The 27,043-nt window shown below is 35.0% G+C and overlaps 1 protein-coding gene across 1 annotated transcript; it reads right to left on the minus strand.

Moving 5' to 3' along the window:
* Window positions 1-3,788: 3,788 nt before the first annotated feature.
* slc13a5b (solute carrier family 13 member 5b) lies at window positions 3,789-24,897 on the minus strand. The gene is made up of 12 exons (XM_056474477.1): window positions 24,784-24,897; window positions 21,221-21,349; window positions 21,005-21,141; window positions 19,877-20,088; window positions 17,261-17,432; window positions 14,642-14,764; window positions 14,346-14,558; window positions 14,041-14,147; window positions 12,745-12,866; window positions 12,240-12,401; window positions 8,309-8,446; window positions 3,789-6,204 (listed from the first exon to the last, which is right to left on the minus strand). Exons 1-12 carry the CDS (start codon window positions 24,883-24,885, stop codon window positions 6,079-6,081), a joined length of 1,743 nt encoding a protein of 580 aa, XP_056330452.1. The 5' UTR covers window positions 24,886-24,897; the 3' UTR covers window positions 3,789-6,078.
* Between the last annotated feature and the right edge of the window lie 2,146 nt (window positions 24,898-27,043).

A 27,043-nucleotide genomic window follows, 5' to 3' on the forward strand; every position in this document is an offset into this window, starting at 1 on the left:
CTTGCTGTTTTTAATTATTATGTTTAGTCAAACATTGTAGGCACAACTACAGTTTGTACTGTTACCAGTAGATGGAGCTATTTATCCTAAAATTGTTATTAGTTGCTATGTTAAAGTTAAGTTTCAATATAATTTCTGAGCTGATTTACTGTAAATTGTAGATATCCACATGCGATTTTTGTTTAATCGAGGAACAGTTGCAGTTTTTTTCAATAGTTTGAATTAGCTTTGTCTTTATACTTTCATTTTTAATTTAAGTAAGTTTTATGTCTATATAGTTTTATGATAGTTTCAGATTTAGTTATATAGTTTAAACTGAAGATTAAAAAATGAATGTTTTAATATATTTTAAAATAGTTTATTTCAATTAACAAAAATACTTTAGTTATATGGTTTAATTTATAGTTTCAGTTAACTATAGTTTATAATGATGCAGTACATAATAAGAGTTCTGGCATTTTATATTTTATATATACCTTTATATTTATAGCAGATATGAAAAACAAAAAATGAAACAACAATAAATACAAACACTTACAACAAGGTGTGTAAACAGAGCTTTAAATAGTTTATCAAAAGTCTACATTAATCTGTTTGCAATTTAAGGACTTTAAATGGTCTTAAAACTGAAATGGTGTTAAATGTTGCATGCACTGCTAAAAATATTCCTCTGTATTTTTTGCTTTGTAATACAATTATCTAAACAAGGGATAGTTCACTCATCCTTCGCTTGTTGCAAACCTGTTTTTTTTTTTTTGTTGTTGTTCTGTTGAAAACAGTAATCATTGACATCCATTGTATTTGGTTTCAGCCTTTCAGCTTTTTTTCAAAACATCTTGAACTATCCAATATTTGCTTGAGATCCAAATTGAAAAAACATATAGAGTTAATGTCAAAATCTTTAACCGCTTTTGAATTTTTTCCTTTTTAAATATTTTCCAAATTATGTTTAACAGAGCAAGGAAATTTTCACAGTATGTCTGATGATATTTTTTCTTCTGGAGAAAGTCTTATTTGTTCTATTTCGGCTAGAATAAAAGCAGTTTTTAATAAAAAAAACATTTTAAGGTCAAAATTATTAGCCTCTTTAAGCTTTATTTGTTTTCCATAGTCTACAGGACAAACTTTCATTATACAATAACTTGCCTGATTACACTAACCAGCCTAGTTAACATAATTAACCTAGTTAAGCCTTTAAATGTATAGGCTGTATAGACATATCTTGAAAAATATTAGGTAAAATATCATTTACTGTCATCATGGCAAAGATAAAATAAATCAGTTATTGGAAATGATTTATTAAAACTATTATGTTGAGAAATGTGTTCTTCTTTCTGTAAACAGAAATTGGGGTGAAAATAAACAGTGGGGGCTAATAATTGAGGGGGGCTATTAAATCTGAAAAAAATCTAAAAAATCTGACTTAAACTATATATATATATATATATATATATATATATATATATATATATATATATATATATATATATATATATATATATATATATATATATATATATATATATATCTTTATTTATTATTATTTAGTAATTGAGCATCGAGTTGTTAACTTTTAAATTGTATTTTTTCCAGTTTGAAATGATAGAGTTCATTATAAAGTTGTGCTCTTTTTAAATCATTGTTTGATTTAAATGTACATCAAATTCTGCATTGCATTTGCTTTACTTGGTCTTAAAAATATATTGCATGAACCCTATACAATCCCTGTCAAATAAATAACAGCGGTTCCTCTCCTAAATATATGCCAATTTGTTTACACAAAATTAGCATTATAGAAATTATTATTATTATTATTATTATTATTATTATTATTATTATAATTATTATTATTATTATTATTATTATTATTATTATTATTATTATATCGACTTGCCTGAGAAAACATTGTTCACTAAGCCTTATACCTGCAGTAGCTGGCATTCCAATGTGACAAATAGCAAAAAAGTGAAATGTAAAAGTAACTCCATGCACATGTTATTGCTTTCCAGACAGTAAAGAGTTACCGTGACCACTTTCACTTAGTTCAGCAAAAGGTCTTATAGACAAGAATAACCCCCAAGCAAAAATGAATTTTACCAATAAACTATTTTTTGGGGCTTTTATATGTATCCAGCCAAATTGGAGGCTGAGGTATATATGCACTTCTGGTTCAGATGGATAATGAGTGGGTGTTAGAGATGCCGAAAAAGCAGAAAAGGGCACTGTAATTATATCTGTTCTTTCCCTCAAAGATCTAAGATCATAGTGATCACAGCGTCACTGCACACCCAACCGCTTGTTAACTGCTTACTTGTTAGCTCTATAACAATTTAATTTCTTAAATAGAAAAAAGACATTCTGTGGTGCAAGCCAGACCTTTTTGAGAGTCACGTTCTGTAATTCTATTTTAATGCTTTATTTCATACCACATATTTTAGTGTGTGTTATTTTTAAAAAGCATTTCTTCGTTTGGCGCAATTCCCTCTTTTTGACCGCATGCATGTGATCTAAACCTGACCAAAATTGCAACATTCCTCTCTAGCTATTGCAACAATTGCAAGAAATGATCATGAGGTTTCAACCTGCTCGTACCTCAGCAATTGAGCAGTATTATGCACTGTGGGGTTGTGGCCGCTGACTGGAGACTGTAAACACATGGTTGGGAAGTCTAGTCTTTTGTCTCCGCAAGACCATGAGCTATGATTAATCCAGTGCTTCTGACTTCGGCAGCTCTGTGAAATCATCAGGTGGATTAGCAGTGATGCAGTGCTGTCTCCTCTAAGCATATAGTTTGACTTTAGAGATTATAATTTAGAGTCATATTCACAAGATTAACATTGCTTTTTAATGTCTTTACATGAGAGCTTACCGCTTTTGCACGGAAGCCCTTGCTTTTTGTTAAGTGTACGTTAATTGCTAGCATACATCATGTTTCGTAGGCACTTTTAAACTTTCTTAGAGGAAGGCGTTTACCAAACAAGTTTTTAGTTCTTGGAATGTTTTTGGTTATAAAATAAAATGCAAAAATAACCATTAGAGAACATTCTGTGCAGGCTCTCTTTTGGGTTTTTAACACTTGAAATAGTTTATGATGACCAATTCTAAAACATTTGAACATGTAATTTTCCTTTACCCTTAGTGCTGGGGTTAACTAAACCTTTATATAATGTACAAATATATAAATAAATAATATATAAGTAAACCTTAATTACTCAGTTTAAAAATTAAATAAGTTATCAACTATAAATCAAATTAAGGCAAGTTGAAATGCTAAAGATTTGACTTTGCACTTTTGGTAAAACCTGTCTCGTCTTTGTCTTGTATATTACAGGCTGGCATTTCATTTTTAAGTGGGAAAAAAAGCTTTTCTGGTTCTGTTGGCTTGACAGTCAGCTGAGCTATTTTATGGGACTCAGTGTTTATAGAGCACTGTCTTTGCTGTCATTACTTCTGGGCCATGTCCTTCCCCAAATAGTTCTTGCTTCATTTTTAATTTGTACTGGCGGGATCACTTTGAACTTAATGAAACTTCTTGAACTTACTGAAAGTTCTTGCTGTACAAAGTTTAAGTTGCATGATTATAGTTATTTAAAACATCAACTTGTGTCCGTTTTTACAAACTTTTATGCCGGTATGATGAGCAGAATTTAAAATGAGCACAACTGAAATGTACTCTATACAAGTAAAATTGATCATTTTTAAAAATTATAATTTAAAATTTATAAAAAAAGCATAATTTAGGATCTAAATTGCAATAATAAGAAGCATAACATTGTTGGGAAGGATTTAAACAGTTTTATTCAGTTTTCTCAACAGCAGTTTGAAGACATTCCACTCACATGCCCTATAAGTGCTTAATTTTCATAAACCGATTCATTTATTCTTATACTTTCTCCAAAAATATGTTTCAGCAATCAAACAAAATGAGATACAGTGTACTAAAGAACTCACACATCACACTGGAATGTAAAGTTACACAGTATGTGCGTTAAACTTCAAAATACCATCCCTGTATATGTGCATTCAAGCCATATGCTTTCCAATTATGCAGTGTTCCAATTTTACAAAGTCATTTTGATGACAGTACACACTGCACTGTCAAATCAAAAACGTTGACTCAACCTTAGGGTGCTTTCACATCTGTGGTTCGGTTCATTTGTTCCGGAGCAAGGGCAACAAATTATACATTGTAGCATTTTTCTGCCGTTGTGGGTCCTTTTTACACCACACTGATTGCTTTGATCCGAACTAGTTGAAAAGAACCAAAATGCAGTCATGTGATAATCCACATCACTCATTGGCCAGATGTTATTGAACGTATTTCCTAAATTGCCTTTCGATTTGTCAGAATTAATGTGTGGGAAACTGCGACATGGTCATTTTCTGGAAATATTACAAACGATTCATCAGGTAATGTTTTTCCCTCTCTCTCTCTGTTTAAAACGGTTGGTAAAGCGCTGTCAACAAATATTTTTCCTCCACACCCCATAAGATGGGACAGCGCATCAGGCTACAGCAGCTGGATTAGTCCAAAAAGGCGCAGTACTTTTTGGGTCTGTTTTAGTTCGGATCATGTTCTCAACAAAAACAAACCACTCCAGGGTTTGTTTGAAAGCGTACCGAGACAACCTCTTGAAGGAGGTCTCGGTACACTTTTTTGGTCTGCTGTTGGTGCGCACTCGAGTGCGATTGCTATATTCACACCTGCCCAAACGACACCAAGAGGAAAAACGAACTCTAGTGCAATACAACCGAACTAAACAAGGCAGGTGTGAAAACGCCCTTATAATTGGAAGGCAACTTGCTGCACAACTTTTTTTGAGTTGACTCAACTTTTAACCCAAGTACTGCATTTGACTTGATTTAAGTGGAGTCAACTCAAAAAGAACTGCTGCCTTAAATTTTAAGATTAGTCAACTTTTGTTTATTTTACAGTGTGTGGACTCGATTCAATGGAGTTATAAACACTTGAAGAAATGTACAGTACAAATAGAATTAAAGCTGCACTTTTATAAACTGTTAACTCTCAAGAACATAGAGGAATTATAATTGTCTTTCTGCCCCAAACAGAAGACACCCATGAAAAGAAATCAGCTGTTGTTGTTAGTGACAAACGAAAACAACATTTTTAAAATTGCACTTCACCATTGATCTTATAAAATAATTTCCATGCAGTTTGTTGCTTATAATGTGCTGAATTTGTATGTTAATGCATTTCATCACACCTGTTATGACTTATGATATGTATTTGTTAAAACCACGAGGTATTTGCTTATTTTAATGTAGGGAATTGCATATTTTCATTGCCCTGAGATTTAATGCAGTCAAGTGTTTTCCAGAGAAATTCAGAGGAAAAGATTGCTTAATCACTTGGTCCTGAGAGATTAGGATGTCCTCAGAACTATATGTAAAAGATATGTTTGGAAATATATAAACATTTCAACCATCTGAACTGCTCACTTATTGATTCCACTTCTTTCTCTGCTTTCTTATATTGATCCACTATATATTTTTTAGGCAAACATTTTTTTTAAAGATCAAAAACATATTATTAATATTACAAATACAAATCTGCTAACAATGTGTTCATGTACTGTACACTTTTTTCAAAATAAGGCTTTCATTTAGCAAGGATACTTTTTACATTATTATAAAAGTGTTCTAATATTCAATCTTTAAATAAGTGCTGTTCAACTGAACCTTGTTCATCATGAAATGAAATGGAATGAAATCCTGAACAGCAATGTATAATGGTTAAAAAGCAACTGTTTCAACTTGAGCAGCAAATCAGTATATCAGATTGATTTATGATGGATCACATGATGAAGACGTGATGAAAATTCATCTATGACATCACAAAACTGAAATATGAGTAGTTTTAAATTGTAATAATTTTTACAGTATTAATCCTGCTCTTTTGAAACTACATGAAGATATATGGCTGCTTAGTTATATGTCCATAGTTATATGTCCAAAATAGTCTTCTGAGAGATCAGTTTTTCTGTGCTCAGTGTGCTGAACTTTGGGTTTAAAATAAAGTTCAGCCCTTTCGGTCTGCATTTGGCTTCGTACTGTCCATCATATTACTGTTTGGTTGGCCCATGCAGGGAAAGAGTCTAAGTTGAACATGGCTTTTCCCCAAGTGTTGATGGCTAAGGTGATGCAGAGAATTCCTATGATGTTCATCATCATGCCAGTTTTCGCCTGAGAAAGACAAAAAGTTAAAAGTCATTGAGTGAGTTTATTGGTCACTGGAGCAGCTGGGAAAGAAAGTCTTTTAGTAGTAAACTGACTTTGGTTTGTCTAGATTCCTGTCTCTTCGTCTTTTCTAAAGCAAAAAAAAAGGAAATAAATAAAGGTCTCACTTTATTTTTATGGTCCGTTTGTTGAATTTAAGTTACATTTCATCTACCTGCCAACTAATTCTCATTAAATTCTAAGTAGACTGTTAGGTTATGGTTAGTGTAAGTTGACATGTATTTGCAAAGTTTCTTATAGTCAGCTAAATGTCTGTTGAAGGAGCAGTATCAACAGATATTAAGCTGACAGTCTACTAATACTCAAATGGACCATCAAAATAAAGTGTTACCGCATTTTACATAAGCCCAATCCAGCACTTAAAGAGACACGATTATGTTGTTTGATTAACATATTTAATTTAGGTTTTTATTCGCATTTATATATTAATCAGCAATCATGAACAGGAACACAGCAGTAACAGTGTATAAGAATAAACCTTGTTGGTTTTTGTGCCTCAAGCACAGGCAGATCCAAATACATTAACATCAATTTAAATCTGTTCACATACAGTAAAGCAATCAGGCCTTAAATAGCATTTTTGGGTTTATGGTTTATATTCACTGTTGTAATCACTTTTAATTCTCTGTTTTATTACTTAAATAGTAATAAATAATAAATAATAAACATTATTTTTATTTGATCTTTTTCGTGTACAGGAATTTGATTGTGCTTGAAATATGCTTTATAAATATACTTGCATTACTGTTTTAACCCAAGGTTGCCGTCAAATATGGACAAACCCAAAATGTAGGCAAAATTTTAAAATGTAGGTTAAATTTATTTATTTTAAAAATCCTAAGCATTAAAAAAAGCATTGGATTTGTCCATATTTGATCCAACACTGGGTTAAAAAATACAGCACTTTTTTAGAGGGAATAAATGATGACAAAATTAACATTTTATATATTGCTTATATAAATAGGGTTGGGTACTAAAACCTGGTGCCGGTACCTTTGTAACCGGTATGTACCTGACCAAATCAGCAAATGAATTTCGATGCCTAATTTTGGTGCTGTGACAAGGACGTTAGAAACATCAAGGGGTACATCAAAGGCACAGATAGGTATGTTGTGTGACACCATCTCTAAAAATGTAATTTTAAACAACTTGAGGGATACGAACACTGTCTGCATTTATCTTTGTTGCTTAAGGAACACACGCACATAGGCAACGCATGCAGTACAGCACATCCGGTGAGCGATTTCCTTCAATATGGCAAGCCAATGCATTCTAAAATGTTGCTATATTTTACAAGCAAGAATTCTGACACAGCAACGTGCAGCAGACGCTTTACAAAAGTTGCGTGTAGGAACAGTATGTTGCTGAATAAAAGTCGAAAAATTAAACACCCTAAATTAAATGAAACTCCGGAGGAAATGTGGATAGAGTGGTGATGCAATGACGTTAATCAATCTATTTGCTATAACATGTAAAACGGGATCATGAAAGAAACATTCAAAAAGCAACTCATGTAAACACCTTCATCATATCATTGTCTTATTCAGATTATAGCAAATAATTTGATTACTGATGACCATGTAAATGTAGTCACAAGCCCCAACCCTAGAAAAAAGGAGTTCACTATTTTGATGACAGGCTTTCCACAGGTTAGTAGTAAGGTAATGTAATGTTAATTGCATAATGCAAATCTTAAATTCATGCTAACAAATAAATGATCAAAACAAATACTATATGCAATTCAAAAATATAAAATATGAATTGATGTGTACTTTAAACTTTAATTATATTGTTCAATTAAAATTATTAAATATTTTTTTGGTCAAATAACAGATTTTTCTAGTGTCATCCACCATAGTTTTGTGGAACAAAAGTATTGGTTTATGGACCATTTTGGAACTGGTACTGTTTTAATAGTATTGATTTAGCACCGGTATCGAAATAACCCCAAACGATACCCAACCCTATATATATAAATGAACAAAAATTGCCACTTGGACTAATCAAACAGAGCAATTTTTTGTAAAACGTGGAAGATTTTGGAACTCACCATGTCTGAAACTTTGAGGTATCCATAGGAAAAGACTATAGCGTTTGGAGGAGTCGCCACAGGTAACATGAATGCAAAGGATGCGCTGAGTGTGCAGGGCACCATGATGTACAGAGGGTTGATCCCAACAGACTGAGACTGTAAAACAGAAATCTCTCATATTTATGAAGTAGAAAACAAGATAAATGGACAGAGCTGACTCATGTGTCTCTGATCTCAGAGCGTGCTTTCAGTGCTCGTCATGAAGTGGCTGTAATTGGGCTGTATTTCTTAAAGATTATAACACTCTGTGAGTCATGTCTGCACGGAGCAATTCATTGAAGCATAGCACACCCAGCTAGCAAAATTCATGTGGCTGGAATCTGGCCCACACCAGACTCTTACATCCAGCCCACATACCGCATGGAATGATGGCACTTGGGCAGTCCGCTCCTGTTTGTCAGATCTGGGCCACAATTAAGCCATAGCAATATCACAGATCAGCCAGAATTCAACCAAATGAACCAGAACTAACCCTATTCTGGGCCACAGTTTGCTTTTTTTCTGGCCCAGATCCGGCCCACTCCAGACACTTACATCTGGACCACATAATGAATGGAATGATGACTCTAGGGTGGTCCATTCCTGTTTGTCAGATCTGGGCCACAAATTTGCCAAAGCAATACCACATTTCAGCCAGAATTCAACCAAATGAACCAGAACTGACCCTATTTTGGGTCACAATTTGCTAATATTCTGGCAAGCTGCTTCTTTGGGGGATAAAAGACAAAAGTGTATATATGATTTTTCGTTATATATTTGGCTATTTCAGTTGAAGTTCGGGCCTCCATATTAGCTTTGATTGGCCCATAGACATTTAGAGGCCTTGTGGCTGGCATGCAAAGCAATCAATCACAGTTAATTTTATTCTGTGACATGTTTAGGGCAGGACGTGAAAATGTAATGTTGATCTAAATATGGTCAATTGTGTACAAAATAAAGAGTTTTGTTCCTTTAAATTTAAGAATTGAAATTGTTAACATTCAGTGTAAACATTTTTAAGTCTTTAACTTATTTTAAAGACTCTTTCATAAGCTACATATGCTTTTATAAATGCTTTTGACCAAGTTTTTGACTATTCTTTGTATTTTGTTCTATTTCAGTTGCATTTTTTCTCACATCGCATAACCTTCAGAAGTTCAGGCCTCCAAATTAGCTTTTATTGGTCAATCGACATCCGGTTGCACAGACAATGCTTAAGGCTAGTCTTAGATTAAATTGCATGTTTGAGCTGTCTTAACTAAAAATAGCATATTTATAAAAGTGGCTAATTTAACTAAGTTCTAGTCCTAACTTAAGCTAAGCCTTGTTTGTGAAACTGGACCTTATAGGCCTTGTTACTGGCATGCAAAGCAACCAATCGCAGTTCATTTTGTCCAGCGACATGTTTAGGGCAGGACATAAAAATGGAATGTTGATCTGGTATGGTAAATATGGTAAAATGTGGACAAAATAAAGGCTTTTGGTCATTTAAATTTTGATCGAAATTGTTAACATTCAATGTAAAGATTTTGACTTATTTTAAAGGGCCCCTATTTTATCCATTTTACAAGATGTAAGATAAGTCTATGGTGTCTCCAGAATGTGTCTGTAAAGTTTTAGCTCAAAACACCCATCAGATTATTTATTATAGCCTCCAGAACCTGCTCATTTTGATGTCTGAGTACATTTTAGCTGTTTTTGTAGGCTGTGGCTTTAAATGCAAATGAGCTGCTTTTCCCCACATACCGTTCCCACGTGTGTGTCTGCTTCTCATCATGCGTTACATCAGATAGACAGCACAGTGACAGAGACAGACTCAGATGAAGCTGAAATACAGCTCATTAGTCAAAGATACCAAGTAAGTTTATTTGATGTATTTGTGGTGGAGTTTATTCAAGCCTTTCTGAAACGATAAGTCACACACAAATGGTGTTTGTAGCACACACACACACACACACACACACACACACAAACACACACACACACAAACACACACACATATTAGCTTTTACTGACACCATGCGGCTTTGGTGATTATAGCGGTTAAGAATTACATATCGATTTTACTGTCTTTATTACAAACATGCCCTGTTTTTAGAACATTTTAAACTTATACAACTCATAAAAATCACAGAGAGTTGTAACAGATATTTAAATGTATTAGTTTATTTGCAAAACAATGTTCTGTGAGCATGTGTATTCATGTTATTATAGAAACATGCCACCTGTCAGTCAATTCGGTTGGCGGGGCACTCCTACGTCCAGTGGTGGAAAAAATTATTAAAAAATCATACTCAAGTTAAAGTACCATAACATGCCTAAAAAATTTTGTGTAAGTTGTTAAAGTATCTGTTGTAAATATTACTCAAAGTATGAGTAAAAGGTAGACCTTTCAAAAGTACTCAAGAGTAGTGGGTAGTGAGTATTACGCTGTTAAAAGCTGATGTGTTTTCATGTAATTTTGCCATGTGTGTGTAAACGTAACATTATGTAGTGCATCTAGTTATTGCTCAGTAGGTACGCAACATCATAAGACGTTAATATCAGGTTTAGATTGTGATGTCAGGTGACCAAAATTCAATATCTAATCAGTGTCTAAGGATTTGGGTTGAGTTAGAAAGTGACCAAAATACAACGTTGAGCCAACATCTTAAACCAACGTCATATTGACATCAAATACTGACATTTATTCTATAGGTATGGCAACCAAAATCCAACGTATAGTGGTAATGTCATTAGACATTGATACTTGGTTGGTTTTAGATTTGTTGTTGGACATTGATGTTGGCCTGACGTTGAGTTCTGATATCAATCCAATTTTCATTTCCAAACAAAATGTAACGTCTCCATGACATTAGGGTACAACGTCAATCTTACACCAGGTTGACTTCTTGTACCTGCTGGGTGTTTAAGGCCATTTCTGTTATGATACAGTAAACATCCACCATCTTCTCATCAGTGACATGCATCTAAACTCTCTGGCTCATTGTGTGTAAAGATTTTGGACATCTTCTTTGAGACTTTTAATGCTTTAATTTTAATGTTTAAAAACAGTTTGCTGCAATTATAAAGGCCACATGTCTTGAGTTCTTGAGATAAGATGTGATTTACCTTCCATGTGTGATTTGATTGGATAGGACTGATTTTTCTAATCCTCATAGACAGAAAATAATAGTAGTGACTGCAGGTTGAAGGAAAGTAGTGAATGTGTTGATACTGCACTAAAATGTACTCAAGGGAAAGTACACATTTATAAAACTACTTATTAAATTACAATGACTGACTTCAATTACAGTAATTTGAGTATTTGTAATTAGTTACTTTACACCATTGTCTATGTCATGTTGAGGTGGGCCTCAAAATCACTGGGCTTTGGATCCTATTTTAACGTCATGCAATTGTAAAAGAGAGACTTGTTGGGTTTATATCACTCCAATAAGACTGTGGACACACTATACCTACACACAGTTACAAAACTTGATTTTTATCATAGGTGCCCTTTAAAGAGTCTTTCATAAGCTATATAGGCTTTTACATATGCTTTTGACCACATTTGATCATTTATTTAGATCAACATTACATCTTCACGCCCTGCCCTAAACATGTCGTTGAAAAAACTGTGATTGATTGCTTTGCATTTAGCTGTTTCTAATCATACATTGTCGCTACTGTAAACATGACAGCTTTCTTCTTCCAAATAAGGAGATCTGCGTTCATGATGTCTTTGTTTCCAGGTGGACCTTTATAGAAGCGAGTCACACACATCCAATAGAAATCCTGTACAATTCAACCGATCAGATGACGATCGATGAAATGTTTCAATTTCTTTTGTCCAACAGACATTTAGCCAATGGTCTATTAGTCTACCTAATATGCCCTTAAGGTACCATGACCACAGTAAAGGTCTTACCATAGAAGCAAGAACAGGAAGGAAGAGGGTTGCTGTGGCCACATTGCTGGTGCACTCAGTGAAAATGGCAATCAGGAGGCACAAGATGATCACAACGGCCCATGGAGGAATACTATGAAGTGGAGTCAACTGGTTCCCCATCCATCTGGATAGACCCGACTCCTGAGAGACAAAAGAAACATCTGAAGATGCTGATCACAAGTGAAGCATACACTAAGGATTACAGTCAACTCATCAGTATTTTGTGAATGAAAATGGTTCTCAAGCATCAAAATAATAGAAGTAAATGAAAAATAAAGCTTCAACCCCCACCAGCCCATTTTTCCCCCTTTCCCTCACCGTTTAACTGGGCGGGGTAGATAATCAACAGGAGGTGAAGTAAAAGGATTGGGACAATTCTTAGAGATAGAGTCAAACTATTAACTTTGAAACATACTAATAATGATTTAAAATGAGATACTTTCCTTTTTTTTTTTCACTGAGTGTGTAACTGTAAAGCATTCACCTCACTCCCTTTGGCCAGAGCAAATCCTCCACCTAGAAGCAAAACAATGTTCCATGGTAACTTCTTCTGAGCTACTTTCCAGGAAAGCAGGGCTGTACTGGGTTCAGAAGAACGCTGAGATTCTGGGAATGAATATACAGAATACAATCGGTCCCGGTCAGTAACAGTAAATCCAAACTTTTAGTCAAGCTCCAGAGTTTGCAGTGTAAAACCCTTTCAGTTTTAGCAATTCACAGTATTACTTACTACCATGGCCATTTATATCGAAGTTGATATTTAGCCGCACTATATTGGTGTTTCGTAACATCTAGTTTTTATGAGGTGAGTTGTTAGACTAACACCAGGGGTGTGGTGGACGTTTTAAAAGTAGGGGGACAGCTGCATGAAATCCAAATGTTTACATTCTTAATCACCTGTTTCTAAATGGTCTGTCTCTAAAAGTGAGGGGGACATATCCCCCCCGGTTGCTACACCCCTGCCGAACACTCAACCCCCAATCTGGAGGACCAGGACATACACACATACACTACGGACAATTTAGCTTACGCAATTCACCTACAGCGCATGTCTTTAGACTGTGAGGGAATTATTTTATTATATTTACATTTAAAATGCATCTTTCTGTCAGTTTTTGCTGTCCACACTAAGAGAGCATTTTTGTTAATGATAACATTCACCAAATTAGATAAATATGAAGCGTCATTCTCTTGAGACCTTCCGACTCATCTTCTGAACACAAATTAAGATATTTTAGATGAAATCTGAAAGCTCTTTCATCCTTTGGAAACAGCAATTGTCCCAATTTCCCAACAAAGTCCAGAAAAGGAACCAAAATGCATTGTCAAAACATTGCACTTGACTTGGTGGTTGACTGCAGACCCATTTGTGTGCAAAAAAACCCTGTAAATAGGACTCTGTTTGACTATTTCTTCTCTCCTGTGTCAAGTTGTCAGTGTGCCCAATTACTACGTCCCAGGACTGTTGCTATCTGGATCAGGATGCTCTTGGATTTCATCTAAAATATCTTAACTTGTGTTCCAAAGATAAACAAAGGTCTATGGAGATTGGAACAAGATGAGGGGGAGTGATTAATAATCATTTTTGGGTGAACTAACCCCACTAGGGCTGTGTAATTGATATCATTTTTGTTTAGTTTTTGATTTTGGCTTCCACGGATTCTTAAAAACATACTTTCACAGTTTTATTTGTGCTGTCGCTCTTCTATAACATTACATAAAAGTGGTACATGCTTGATATTAATTTACTTCATAATTTAGTCAGACTTGTTTCAGTTACCTGTTTCAGAGCCAGTGGAAGAACTGAAGCACAGCTGAGGTGGCTTTGATGGCAGAACGAATAGCAGCATAGCAATAAAGACGGCAACTGTAGCATCTGTCACATATCTAAATGTATGGAAATGTAAAAGCAAAAATAGTTCATCATTATGACAGTATTTCAAAATTACTATGCTATAAGAATATTTTGAATGTAGTCTATGTTACTTTTTAAATATTTTTTCCCAAATATTATCAAACCCTGCCCCCCTCCCCTCCCCCATGAGTCACTGGACCACCGATTGAAGCCTAAAGTATAAATCATACTCTGCTTTGATGTTGAAGGTGTGTGTTGCCCAGCCTGCCACAAATCCAGGATCTCGGGTAAACCACAGTGCCACAAGCAAACTGAACAGAGCCAGAACGCTGAGTTCACCAAAACACATTGGCCCCAGCTGAAGATGCTGCTCGCGAATCACATTATAGGCGGCTATTTCCTTCTCAGACTTCATCGCCCCACATCCCCATGTCTTCCTAATGCTGGAAACAAAGTGAACATAGAGCTTCATGAGGCCAGTGGTGAAAGCATAGGTGAAGGGTGTTAAATTAATGATCTATCATACTTGAATCCCATGAAAATGAACTGGAGGTAGAGCCAAGCAATCGTCAGCATGATGATCATGTTGGGGAAGGCAAACCCAAACCATGAGGCAAAGTTGATGACATCACCGTTTTCAGGGAACAATCTGGGGGAAAGATTAAAAGGATAGTTCACTCAAAAATCAATATTTATTCATCATTTACTCACCCTTAGATAGGGTTGGATATCGTTTTAATTTTAGTGAATCCAATTTTGCTTATTTGGTTCTTATCAATTAGAGCCCTGCACAGGCCTTAAATCTAAGCCCTAGCCCGGCCTTGGCCCAAGACGCACAGGTTGAAACCCTGCCCTTATCCAACAGCTTATCAAAATTTTTGGCCGAAGTCCAACCCGAAGCCCATCTTTTTCCCTCCAAACAGTTTATACTGTTGTAACCATTGAAATAGACCAGATTTGTATTTAATAGAAAGTTAACATTTTTAGTTTAGTTTTTCATTAGAATAATTTAGAGAAATGTTTAGATTTTTTTTGGTTTGTTTTTTTAAATATAAGTGACATCGATATCCAAGCAGTATGTTATCCACAGTAAGTTTAGCTTAATTTAACCCAGAGGTGCCTGCAAACGTACGGCTGTTTACACTGTGCGTACGTACCATGAGAGTTAATGTGAATTAGTGCCGCTTATTTATTTATGACATAATTTAATTGATTATTAAACAGTATACACTACCATATATTGACAAAGCAAAAAAGAATGAGAATAAATAAAGGTGTACGTTTGTGTGTGTAAAGAAATAGGTAAAGAAATCTATTGGCTTTAGTTTTGCCTATAGCATTTTTTCCACACACTAAAACAATTCAGATAGCTATTCTTTAAAACAAGGTTCAAAATGAGTAACCGCTCTTTAAAACTGCTAAACTTAATTTTTAGATATTTGCCAAAAGCTACGGAAACTCCAGGCCCAGCCCGTGTCTCTTTCATCGGACAATTCAGATCTGTGCAGCCTCCTCGCATGAAACTGATACCATTCAAAGTGTTTTGAACAATTTTATTTGACAGACTAGCACAAATAAGCATACATCTCCATTCTCACAATGAGTTTCTGAGTTCTTTCACTCTTCCAACCGAGTTTGTTCTTCCGAGGTAATCTGGGAAAAGTTGACCAGAAGTTTGTCTTTCCTCCAGCGTTTTTCACAGTTTTAAGTTCGCCATTGGCATCTTTTTCTCATAATGTTCTCCATTGTACGTGGCTGAAAATCTCTGCGCAAGGCATCACTGGCGGTTTCAGACTGCACGCATGAGATCTCATTAAACTTTTTTTTAAAGTTTTTATTTATTTATTTTTTAGCAGGCCCGAACCCCGACATGCAGCCTAGCTATAACGTGAAAATTGGCCCGAAGCCCACCCTAGGGGCATAAAAAAAGTCAGGCCCTGACGGGCTCGGGCTCAAATGCAGGGCTCTATTATCAATTCTCGTTTCCAATGCCAATTTTCTTTGGAGAGAATAAAAAGAGAAAATACTTGAAAAATATATTTTTTACTTTTTATTCTTGCCACATTTAGCATATAACCATTGGCTGTAACTATAGTATACAGAACTAGATACAGTATTTATTCGTGAACATCATTTAAAAAAAAAAATAAATGCATGAGACAGGGTCCTTTTCACAGGCCCTGGTAGATAGATACAACTGTAAAATGCTCACTGTCGATTTCTGTGCAAGAATGACTGAAATTTCAGGAATTTACAAATATAAACTAAATGCACACATATTATTAAATTCTTTAAATATTGGAAGTAAAATGGAACTGGTTGATACAGTACCTGACCCTAGCCTCAGGTGAATCTAAACCTTAATGAGTTTATTTCTGATGAACACAAGCAAAGATATTTTAGATATATTGATTTCCACCCCACATAGCAAAACATCTTTGGCCCAGCTCTGGCCCACACAATTAGCTTTTGCTTGGCCCACATGCCGCCAGTACATGAATTATAGTACATGACTGGACCATATCTGGGCCAAGTCTCAGCCAAGTTAAAAACCCATAACTGAGCCTGAACTGGGCTAGATATGTTGGTGCATCACAACTGCAATGAAATTGATAAACCCATGAATCATTGCGCTTTAAAAAAAAATTTCTTTATTTGAAAATAATAAAAGTGTATTTAAAATGTGGGTCAAGATTTGTCAAACTTACATGGCCCACATATCAATAATTTACATCTGGGACAAATACTACATTTTACATCTGGCCCAGAAATTGTGTGCCACCTTAAAGACTGTGCCACCTATGGCAAACTAGGGCCATGTTTGGCCCACATGCTGTATGCCAGTGCCAGATGAATGCCTGCTGTGTCAGATTTATGCCAAATCTGGGCCAGAATTCTTTGCTACCTATTTGATTTTCCTACTATGCATAATAATGGTTTGCAACATTCTTCAAAATGTCTTTCAATAGATAAATGTGTTCAATAGAATGAAGAAACTGACATAGGTTTGGAAACAAGGCAAAGTGAGAAACTTGACATAATTTTCATTTTGAGAGAATAAAATCTGAAAACCTTTAACAATGATTCAGTTAAACAATTTGTTTGGTTCAGTTTAGAGGTGCTTATTTTCATTTGTAGGACTCACTGGTTCATCTGACCCTTCAGCACCAGGTTAGGTCCAGTTCCTGTGAGTGTGGCGGTTCCTCCAACACTGGCAGCGTAGCAAACACAGAGAGTCATGCCTTTAGCCATGAGACGCTTCTCTGCCAACTCCTTTTGTCTGACCTCTGTAGAGATATCCAGCATGCGCAGCACCACTAAGAAAAAAGCGAATACACTGTAAAAAGATATTAGTTACTTGAGTAAACCTGTTGATTTAAAAGTGACAAGTTGACTTTACTTTGAAAAACTGAGTAAACCTGTTGTAAGTTGATATTGCTGAGTTGACAACTGAATTATGCACGTAGTTCATTTACTTAATATATTTAGGGCAACAGGTTTATTTTTCAGGTTCACTTTTAATTGAATTCAACTAATCACTTATAAAGCACCAGGTTTACTCACTTTTTATGTAAAGTCAAAAAATCACTTTTAAAGTACTTTACATTTTAAAATTTGTAATGTAATATAATGTAATGTGTATTTATAGCACATTTATCGTGTATGACCATACACCCGAAGTGCTTCACAATTATGAGGGGGGTTCTCTCCACACCACCACCAGTGTGCAGCATCCACTTAGATGATGTGACGGCAGCCACAGGACAACAGTGCCAGTGCGCTCATCACACACCAGCTATAGTGGGAGTGGAGAGACAGTGATAGAGCCAATTCGGTGGATGGGGATGATTTGGAGGCCATGATTGTTAAGGGTCGATGAAGGAAATTTGGCCAGGACACTGGGGTTACACCCCTACTCTTTACAAGAAGTGCCATGGGATTTTTAATGACCACAGAGAGTCAGGACCTCGGTTTAACATCTCAACCAAAAGATGTTACTTATCCGAAATATACTCAGAAAGATTTAAATTTAAATATTTTTTCTAAATATTATTGTTATGATCACCAGCAATCTAACCTTCATAGATTACATGGACTGTATAAACAGCACACACACACTCACAGGCATAGCTGAGCTTTGTTTGGTACATACCCTGTAACATGAAGACACGTCTTCTGTGTTTAGTGTCTCTGTGTTTTGACCCTCGCCTTGTTTTATTCTTTATCCTGCCTGCCGCCTGTATCGACCATTTGCCTGTTATCTGACTATGCTTCTGGATTTCCCTTTATGTTACCGTTTGCTCCTGATTGCGACCATTGCCTGCCTGACCATTCTCTGTGTAATAAAGGACTGTACGTGGATCCTCAGCTCCGTTGTCCAGCATCCTCAAGTTGCAATTGTAGTTAATTTTTTTTAGGATTATTTATATTCTAGATCTTGTTCATTTTCCCAGCATTTTGTTGCAGCTGAATAGGCATCCGCTGTGTAAAACATATGTCAGAGTGGTTGGCTGTTCATTCCCCTGTGATGACCCCTGATATATTAGGGACTAAGCTAAAGGAAAATGAATGAATGATTATTTTGTTATTTTAATTTCTGTTTTTGTGTTATATATATAATTTTCAAGTTAATATTATTTAGAATAAATTAATTCAGATTTTAATATTAATTTAAATTAATAACAAATTGTCAAATTTGAGAAAAATTGTTAACAACTGTTGTTGTTTTTAGATTAATATAATTTAATGTAATTTATTCCTGTGATGAGAAATTTCAATCAAACATTACATAAATTAAACATGTATTCATTTTCTTTTTGGCTTAGTCCCTTTACTAATCAGGGGTCGCCACAGCGGAATGAACCACCAACTTGTTTTATGCAGCGGATGTCATTCCAGCCGCAACCCATCATTTGGAAACACCTTTACCATTACATACATCACAAACAGTGTTGGGAGTAATGCGTTACAAAAATAATGTATTACAGTAACGTATTACTTTTTCCTGTAATGCGGTAGTGTAAGGCATTACTAATGCATTTTCAGTAATATTTTACTCGGTAAATGTTGAGTAACGCTTGCGCAACAACAAACTTTTTAGCCCGCAAGACATTAACAAATAAAAAATACCACAAGTAAGTTCTATTTCCTGTTTGTGGTTAGTGAATATATGCGCATTGTCATTAATCTCCCTCTGCCTATTGGAACTTTTTACTTTGAAGGTGGAATGATTTCAGCCTCTGAGCTCGAGGTCCGAGACTATTGGCTCAGCCCGGTTCGCAGTAAAGTTAAGCCCTAACATGCAGCCGAATAGCGGCAAATAGTTGAAAATGGCAGAAGACAGTACATTCACGAGATGGACCTCAGCGCATTTGGCGTTATGCTACATCATATCGCTTTCTACTGGATGTAAATTGCTCTGCAGTACATTTTGTCATTTTAAAATGTTAAGTTCTAATTCTGTAGTTATTTTGGTGAAAGTAAATAAAACATAATATAAGAGTCATGTAACATTACAATTCTGAGACAGTAATATTGTAAGGTCTGGGATTACTTTTAAATAACAGTAACAAGTAATCTGTAATGTATTACAGTTTGTAAATAACTTGCACAACATTGATCACGAATCATAATAATTCGCTGATTTGCATTTTTTATTATAATTATTTATAAAAAGTTTTGATCTGCTGACCTGACCCCAAGAACTTTCTGACCCGAAACATATGAACAGTACTGTATGTGCTTCATCTCTTCTCCTGACCTTGTCTCTCTCTGTCTTTGGTCGTGTGTTTGTACTCTGCCTCAGGGGCCCGGGGCCGCTCCACACTGCAGGTCATCTGTGAAGGCTCCGTCTCCTGTTTGTTCAGCTGCTCCAGAACAGCCTGCACTATGGGGACCATCATGGCCGTAGTAGCCGTGTTACTGATCCACATGGAGAGAAAAGCTGTCACCCCCATGAAGCCCAGCATCAGGCTGTGTTAACACAGAAGAGGCGATAAGAATGAGATCACAAACAGAATATTTCTGAAGTATATTTATATTATTTACATATTTACACAAGGGAAAGTACAAAGATGAAATACAAAAGACAAATTCAATTGTTCATCTATCAGATTGAGTAAAGGCAAATAGTATAGTTCTGAAATGCAGAAAAATGTTGTTGGGCTTCACAAAATAAAAAATGGCAGTAAGAAAATAGGTTTAAAATTCCCAATGCTACTACAGTATTAGGTCAATAATCAGCTGGAGATGTTTTGTATCTGCCTGAAAGAGGACATGATGTGTCTGTGTTGTCTTGATGTACAGTTAGGAACAAAGACTGAATGGCAAAACATGTACAAGAATTAGAGCTGGAGAACTGCAGAAATTAGTTAATTCTTGGTGTCAGAAAAAGCCCCAGTTTGAAAAGCTAGCAAAATAAACACTGTAAATTTTTATTTCAATCGGACTTTGAGGACATGGTTATGGTTGGGTTTACCATAACAGCAATGGTCAAACGTCAAAACAACCATCCAAACTGACACAAAATCTATCACTGAACATAGAAGTAAGGCTTTTACAGCCTATAGAAAAGCTGGATAGATTCTTTCCAGGTTTTTAAATAAATTATATCAATTTAATTTTACAACATCAACACTTTTGAGGAATATGTATTGTAAAAAAAAAATATATATATATATATATATATATATATATATATATATATATATATATATATATATATATATATATATATATATGATTATATTGGCCACCCCCATCTCATCCCCACATAAAACGTATATTCACAGCTTTCTTTGCACATCTTTTACCGTGGGTGCCAATGATTTTAACCAGAAACATCTTAATATTCTGCCAATGACTGTGCTTGTTTGTGGTTTTGACCTACAGCGCTGGTCGAACTCCAACAATGAGCAGGACTCTCAGGGCGATGCGTTTGTGTAGGTTCCAGTGTTCGACAGCCACTGCCACCATTAATCCACCTACAAACAGCATGTTGGTGTCCTTCAGGTACTGCATACACACCTGGAGAACCACAGCAGAAGTGAACTCTTGGATGTGCAGGATTTTCATTTAATTTGTAATTTGTGCTATTATTGCTTACCATTTTGGACTGCATGATGCCAAGCATGGGGAAGAGGACAGCAGGCAGCAGTGACGTGACAGCTAAAGGAAGAGCCTCGGTACACCAGTATACTGCCATCAGGATGATCACGTAGGCACAGCTGGCCTCCTGGAGGATCAAAACATGTGCTTTTTCAAAAAGACATGCTGTAACATTCTAAACATATGTTATAATGAGATATTGCACACATATTGACATTTTATTTTATTTTATTTATCTCACTGTGGGAATGCAAATAAGATTTTTATGTATAAATAAAACTTAAATAAGTTATCTTTATTATAAATGTTTTATTTAATTTAATTTTAGGATGAGTTATGTATAACATTTTGTCAAATTAGTTTTATTAAAGACACAGATTCAGAAAGAAGAGGATTCTTTGTTTTACATATTTTGTCCACATATAACATAGGCAAAGCAAACAAAAAGAAAAAAAAGAAAAGGAAAAACAATATGAAAATCATAACAATACACAAAAAACAAGCCACATAACAAGCCAACTTGTTTACTAAGACCTGTTTGAACAACATATTATGACACCTGTCAACCCTCCCGTTTTTCCCGGGATTCTCCGGTATTTTACAGTTCTATCCCGCTATCATCCTGTAAAAGTATATTTCCGTATTTCTCCTGTATTTTCAGCCTTTCTCTAAAGGGTGTCAAATTAACATTAAAGAGCCGAGCCTCCCTATACGCAACCCATACCGCCAAACCACCAGGGGCCACTCTTTGCTCTTAAATGTGAGTCTGTTCTGTGTTTTCGCTTTGTTTAGGCATGAAAACACTTTGAAATAAATATAAAAACCGCGGGATTCCCTTTCCTTTTCATTATAGGTGCCGTCTCCCCTTCATATGCAATCCTCAAAACAGTCATATAGTGGTGCATGACTGTCAGCTGACGCGCTCCGTAGTTATAAATAGAAGCTGTTTCCCAAACGGATTCTGTACACGCGATTAGAAGCGGAGCAAAAGTCTGGGTTTTGGGTGCGTGTTTGAACCTATATTTTACAGTCTATGGTTTGAACAGACATATACACATAATTATTAATAATATATCAAGATGTGAATCTTGGTGGGGGTTTTTTTTTCAAATACAACTAATTTCGCCGTAAATGAGCATAGAGTTAGGAAAGCAATCGAAAGCTTTCATTATAACGTTAAATCTGTGCAATTTTAAAGTGACACCTGTTATTTAATGTAATGAAAAGAAAAAAAAATTAAATAAATATGAGATTCATTCGTTGCTTGTTATTCAGTGAAGAAACGACTAATGAGATTTGATAGCTTAAATCTGTTTCATTATAATAGCTTTTAATTTTAATAAGCTGAACTGTTTGCTAATGTATACTATTTAATTTTTCTTTTGTAAATAATAACAATAAAACATATTACTGACCATTTAACTGTTTATTTACAATTAAACAGCTTAAAATGAACATATTTAGTAATTTAGACAAATTTCCACAAAGATTTTTTCCAAGGTAACAGACAAAAGGATTCCAGTAGCTTCTTGGCAGTAGTTAAACAGTAAGAGAGCAATTTATGTTGTGTATTTGACTACAAATGCATTTGTTTAGAGAATCCCAGAATTAAAAGCACTGTATCCAGTAGTAATTGCAACTTCAACATCCCAGAAAGCACTTAAAAAAATTCCAATCCAATAATTCTGTATCTTAGAACAAAACATAAAACTGTGAGATAGATCCGCATCTGATGAATTACATTTGTTACATACTGTTAGGATGGGGTTAGGGTTAGTGTAAGTTGACATGTGCTTGCAAAGTTTCTTATAGTCAGTTAAATGTCTGTTGAAGGAGAAGTGTCAACAGATATTAAGCAGACAGTCTACTTATACGCAAATGGACCATCAAAAGTGTTACCGAAGATTCTGTGTAATTTTCTATTTAATAATGTAACCTATGAATTATTTTTAACTGAATAAGACAATGTCTAAAATAAATAGAGTGTTTTTTGATATGCTCCAAACCTGATTGCCACATTTCTTCAGAAATTTCCACTCCCAATTCTTTCTCCCACTCTTCTTTAAGGCATTTCTTGGAGGGGGAAGTAATGGATTGTAGTTGTTCATAAATTACTAATAATGCTTTTTTACTACCTTTACACCAATCAAGGCATTTGTCAATGATTTAAGGGGACGTACTATCTAATGAAGATGTATGGGCATGCATGCAGTTCCTAATTTGTAAAAACCTGAAAAAATTATTCAGAGGGAATTTAAATTTCCATCAGCAAAAAGATCCCCTACAGTATGTGCATCCACTTCCTTCCATTAAGTAAAAGTCCCATCTAATGTTGATAGAATAAATTATGGATTCTTAACGATGGGGGTTAATTATGTATGATTTTAAATGAATTTCTGATTTTTATGTTATTCTTTAGCTTTAATGACAGCAGAATTAACTTCATCCAGCTGATTTGAGAATCATCTAAAAAACATTGTGCGATTCATTGAAAATAATGTCTGTTCTATCCTGTCTATGACGATCTTTACAAATACATTGATTAATAACCTTTGACAAGTTGATTTTTTATGACACTATATATATAATGTAAAACCCAACAGTCAACTTTATCAAATGAAATGAGTGTAGTTAACTCAAAATTGACTGAAAGTTAATTCTACTCATTTCAAAAGAGTTTTGAACTCAGTGATGAAGGTAATGAGTTAATTAAATACCTCATTATTTGAACTTAAATGTAGGAAGTTCACAGTACTCATAGTTTTTAACTCAAATGGTTTGTTGCAATCGGTTTCCTCAAACAGTTTGAGTTGTCTTAACTTATTGGGTTTTACAGTACTCAATTGGTTTAAGTTCTCTTCATTTATTGGGTTTTACTGTGCTCAAATTGCTTAATTTACTCAAATAGATTAAGTTCACAGTACTGATTAGGATCAGTTTTTAAACTTAAATGGTTTGTTGCAATCAGTTTCCTCAAACAGTTTGAGTTACCTTAACTTTTTGGGATTTACATATATATATATACTTTTGGCCCTTATATCTCTAATATGTATTACACATATTTTATAGAAATGCTTCACATGCCTGTCAATAGAGAGAATGACAAATAAGGATTTTCATTTTAATTAAAATTTTCATGGGTTGACATCTGTGAATCTTTATGATTGGAAGCAGTTGATATGAGCACTGGTGAGTCTGAAATATGTACACGAGGATCATGATGACCACAACACATCGACTCTGGGTCAGGAATTTAGACTTACTGTGTGTTCCCACGCCTGAACATACACAAAGACAAAGGGTTAAAATAACTATTTTGAGGCACAATGAATTATTGTACATGGAGGCCTCAGGGTACCAATGCAGTCCACATGTATTAAACACAGAATACATTTTTGTTTAATTTAATGCGCGTTCATCAGGTGCATACACACTAACAACCTCCGAAAAAAGCATACACAATCAACACAATGGCTGTACTTACACAATTGTAAGCACTCAGAGTGGAATTAAAAAGTTGTCAAAATTGTTCAGTTTAATAAAAAGTTTGATTTTACATACCCTTGTGTTTATGACCAGCGGGAGTGGAAGAAGAATCAAAGGAGTGAAGAAAAGAACTATTCCATTCTTCAGGTTCCATATAGATTTTATTAAGGGAAACATCTCAAAATAAAGAGAGTTTGTGCATGTATAATAAGTTTAAGAGAGTTGGACACGTCCTTTTAACCTGCTCTGTGGGGTGGAGTGAGTGAGTAAGAGAGCTAGAGACACAGAGAGAGAGAGAAACGGGGAGGGAGAGTGAGGGAGAGTAATAGAGGAAAAAGCAATTATTATTACAGACTCCTGCTCACACATGTTCTTTTCTTTAGAACTTGATGATACTGCATGGAAGCAGCTGCATTTTCTGGCCTGTTCTGTTCTGGCCAGAAGAGTAATGCATTTCAAAGAGATTACTTATGTAAAATGAAAATTCTGTCATAATTGTACTCACCTTCCACTTGTTTCAAGCTCCTGATAAACACAAAAGAGACCATTTGGTAGTATGTTGCTAACCAAACCATTTCTGGGACCCATTGACTTCAATAGTATTTTCCCCCATAATGTGGAAGTGGACCATTACATTTTTTTTGGTCAAACCAGAAACATTTTTGGGTTTTCCTCTGTTACTGTGAAATAAATGTCTTGAAAAACAAAATGCATAACATAAAGCTGCATAAATAATGTTATGTGGTTAATGGTATACAGTAGTGAAAAAAGTACTGAAAAATTATGCTTAAGTAAAAGTACCAAAAGTACCATAAAAATGTAGTGCAAGTAGAGTAAAAGTATCTGTTGTAAATATTACTTAAAGTATGAGTAAAAAGTAGACCTTTCAAAAGTACTCAAGTGTAGTGAGTAATATGCTGTAAAAAGTTGATGCATTTACATGTGATTTGTGGATGTGTGTAAACGTAACATTCTGTAGTGCATTTAGTTATTGCCCAGCAGGCACACAACATCATAAAACGTTAATTATTGGTTAGATTAAGGTTGTGAAGTCAGGTGACCAAAATTCAATAGCTAGTTAGCGTCTAAGGACAAAGTTATTTTGATGTCCAATAACAACATCAAATGACGTTGATATTTGGTTGAAATCCAATGTCGAGCCAACATGCAACATCTTAAACCAACGTCTTATTGATGTCAAATACTGACATTTATTTGACAGGTATGGCAACCAAAATTCAACATCTGATAGATGTCATAGTGGTAACGTCCACACAACATCAAACTGCATCATCATTAGGCGTTAATATTTGGTTGATTCTAGCTTGGATGTTGGAAATTGATGTCAGCCTGACATTGGGTTCTGATGTCAACCAATTTTCATTTCCAAACAAAATGCAACGTCCCCACAACATTGAGGTACAACGTCAATCTGACGTCATGTTAACTTTTGGTGCCTGCTGCGTGTTTAAGGCCATTTCGGTCATCATACAGTAAACATCCGTCATCTTCTTATCAGTGACGTGCAAGTAGTGGAGTAAAAGTACCAATACTGCACTAAAAATATACTTAAGGGAAAGTAAAAGCACATATTTTTAAAACTACTTATTCATTCATTCATTTTCTGTTCGGTTTAGTCCCTTTATTAATCTGCGGTCGCCACAGCGGAATGAACCGCCAACTTATCCAGCATATGTTTTATACAGCGGATGCCCTTCCAGCGGCAACCCATCACTGGGAAACATCCATGCACATAGACGATTTAGCCTTCCCAATTTCCTCCAGCGCATGTGTTTCACCCACGTGAACACGGGGAAAACATGCAAACTCCACACAGAAATGCCAACTGACCCAGCCAAGGCCTGAACCAGTGACCTTCTTGCTGTGAGGTGATCGTGCTACCCACTGCACCAACGTGATGCCCTAAAACTTCTTAGTAAATTACAATTCCTGAGACAAAACTACTCAATTACAGTAATTTGAGTATTTGTAATTTGGTACTTTACCCCACTGATGGAATAAAACTGTAAAAATAAAAACATGATTGAAATAAATAACATTTAAATATGAAACTACAACAACCAGAAGGTTATGGAAAATCAACGAGAAGGACAGTTCACCCAAAAAAGAAAATGTACTCACCATCAGCTGTTTACAAGCTTTCATGGGTGTTTTTTTTTTTTTTTTTAATAAAATCTAAAGCCTAAATAATTTTTAAAGATAATTCATCATTTTTAAATATTTTTTATATAAAGAAAGTAAATGGTTTTAAAAGGCAAAATAACAAATATGTAAAAAAAAAAAAAAAAAAACATTATTAAGATAAAAAATTGTT

Source organism: Danio aesculapii, chromosome 15 (genome assembly GCF_903798145.1).
Source record: "Danio aesculapii chromosome 15, fDanAes4.1, whole genome shotgun sequence".
NCBI lineage: Eukaryota > Metazoa > Chordata > Actinopteri > Cypriniformes > Danionidae > Danio > Danio aesculapii.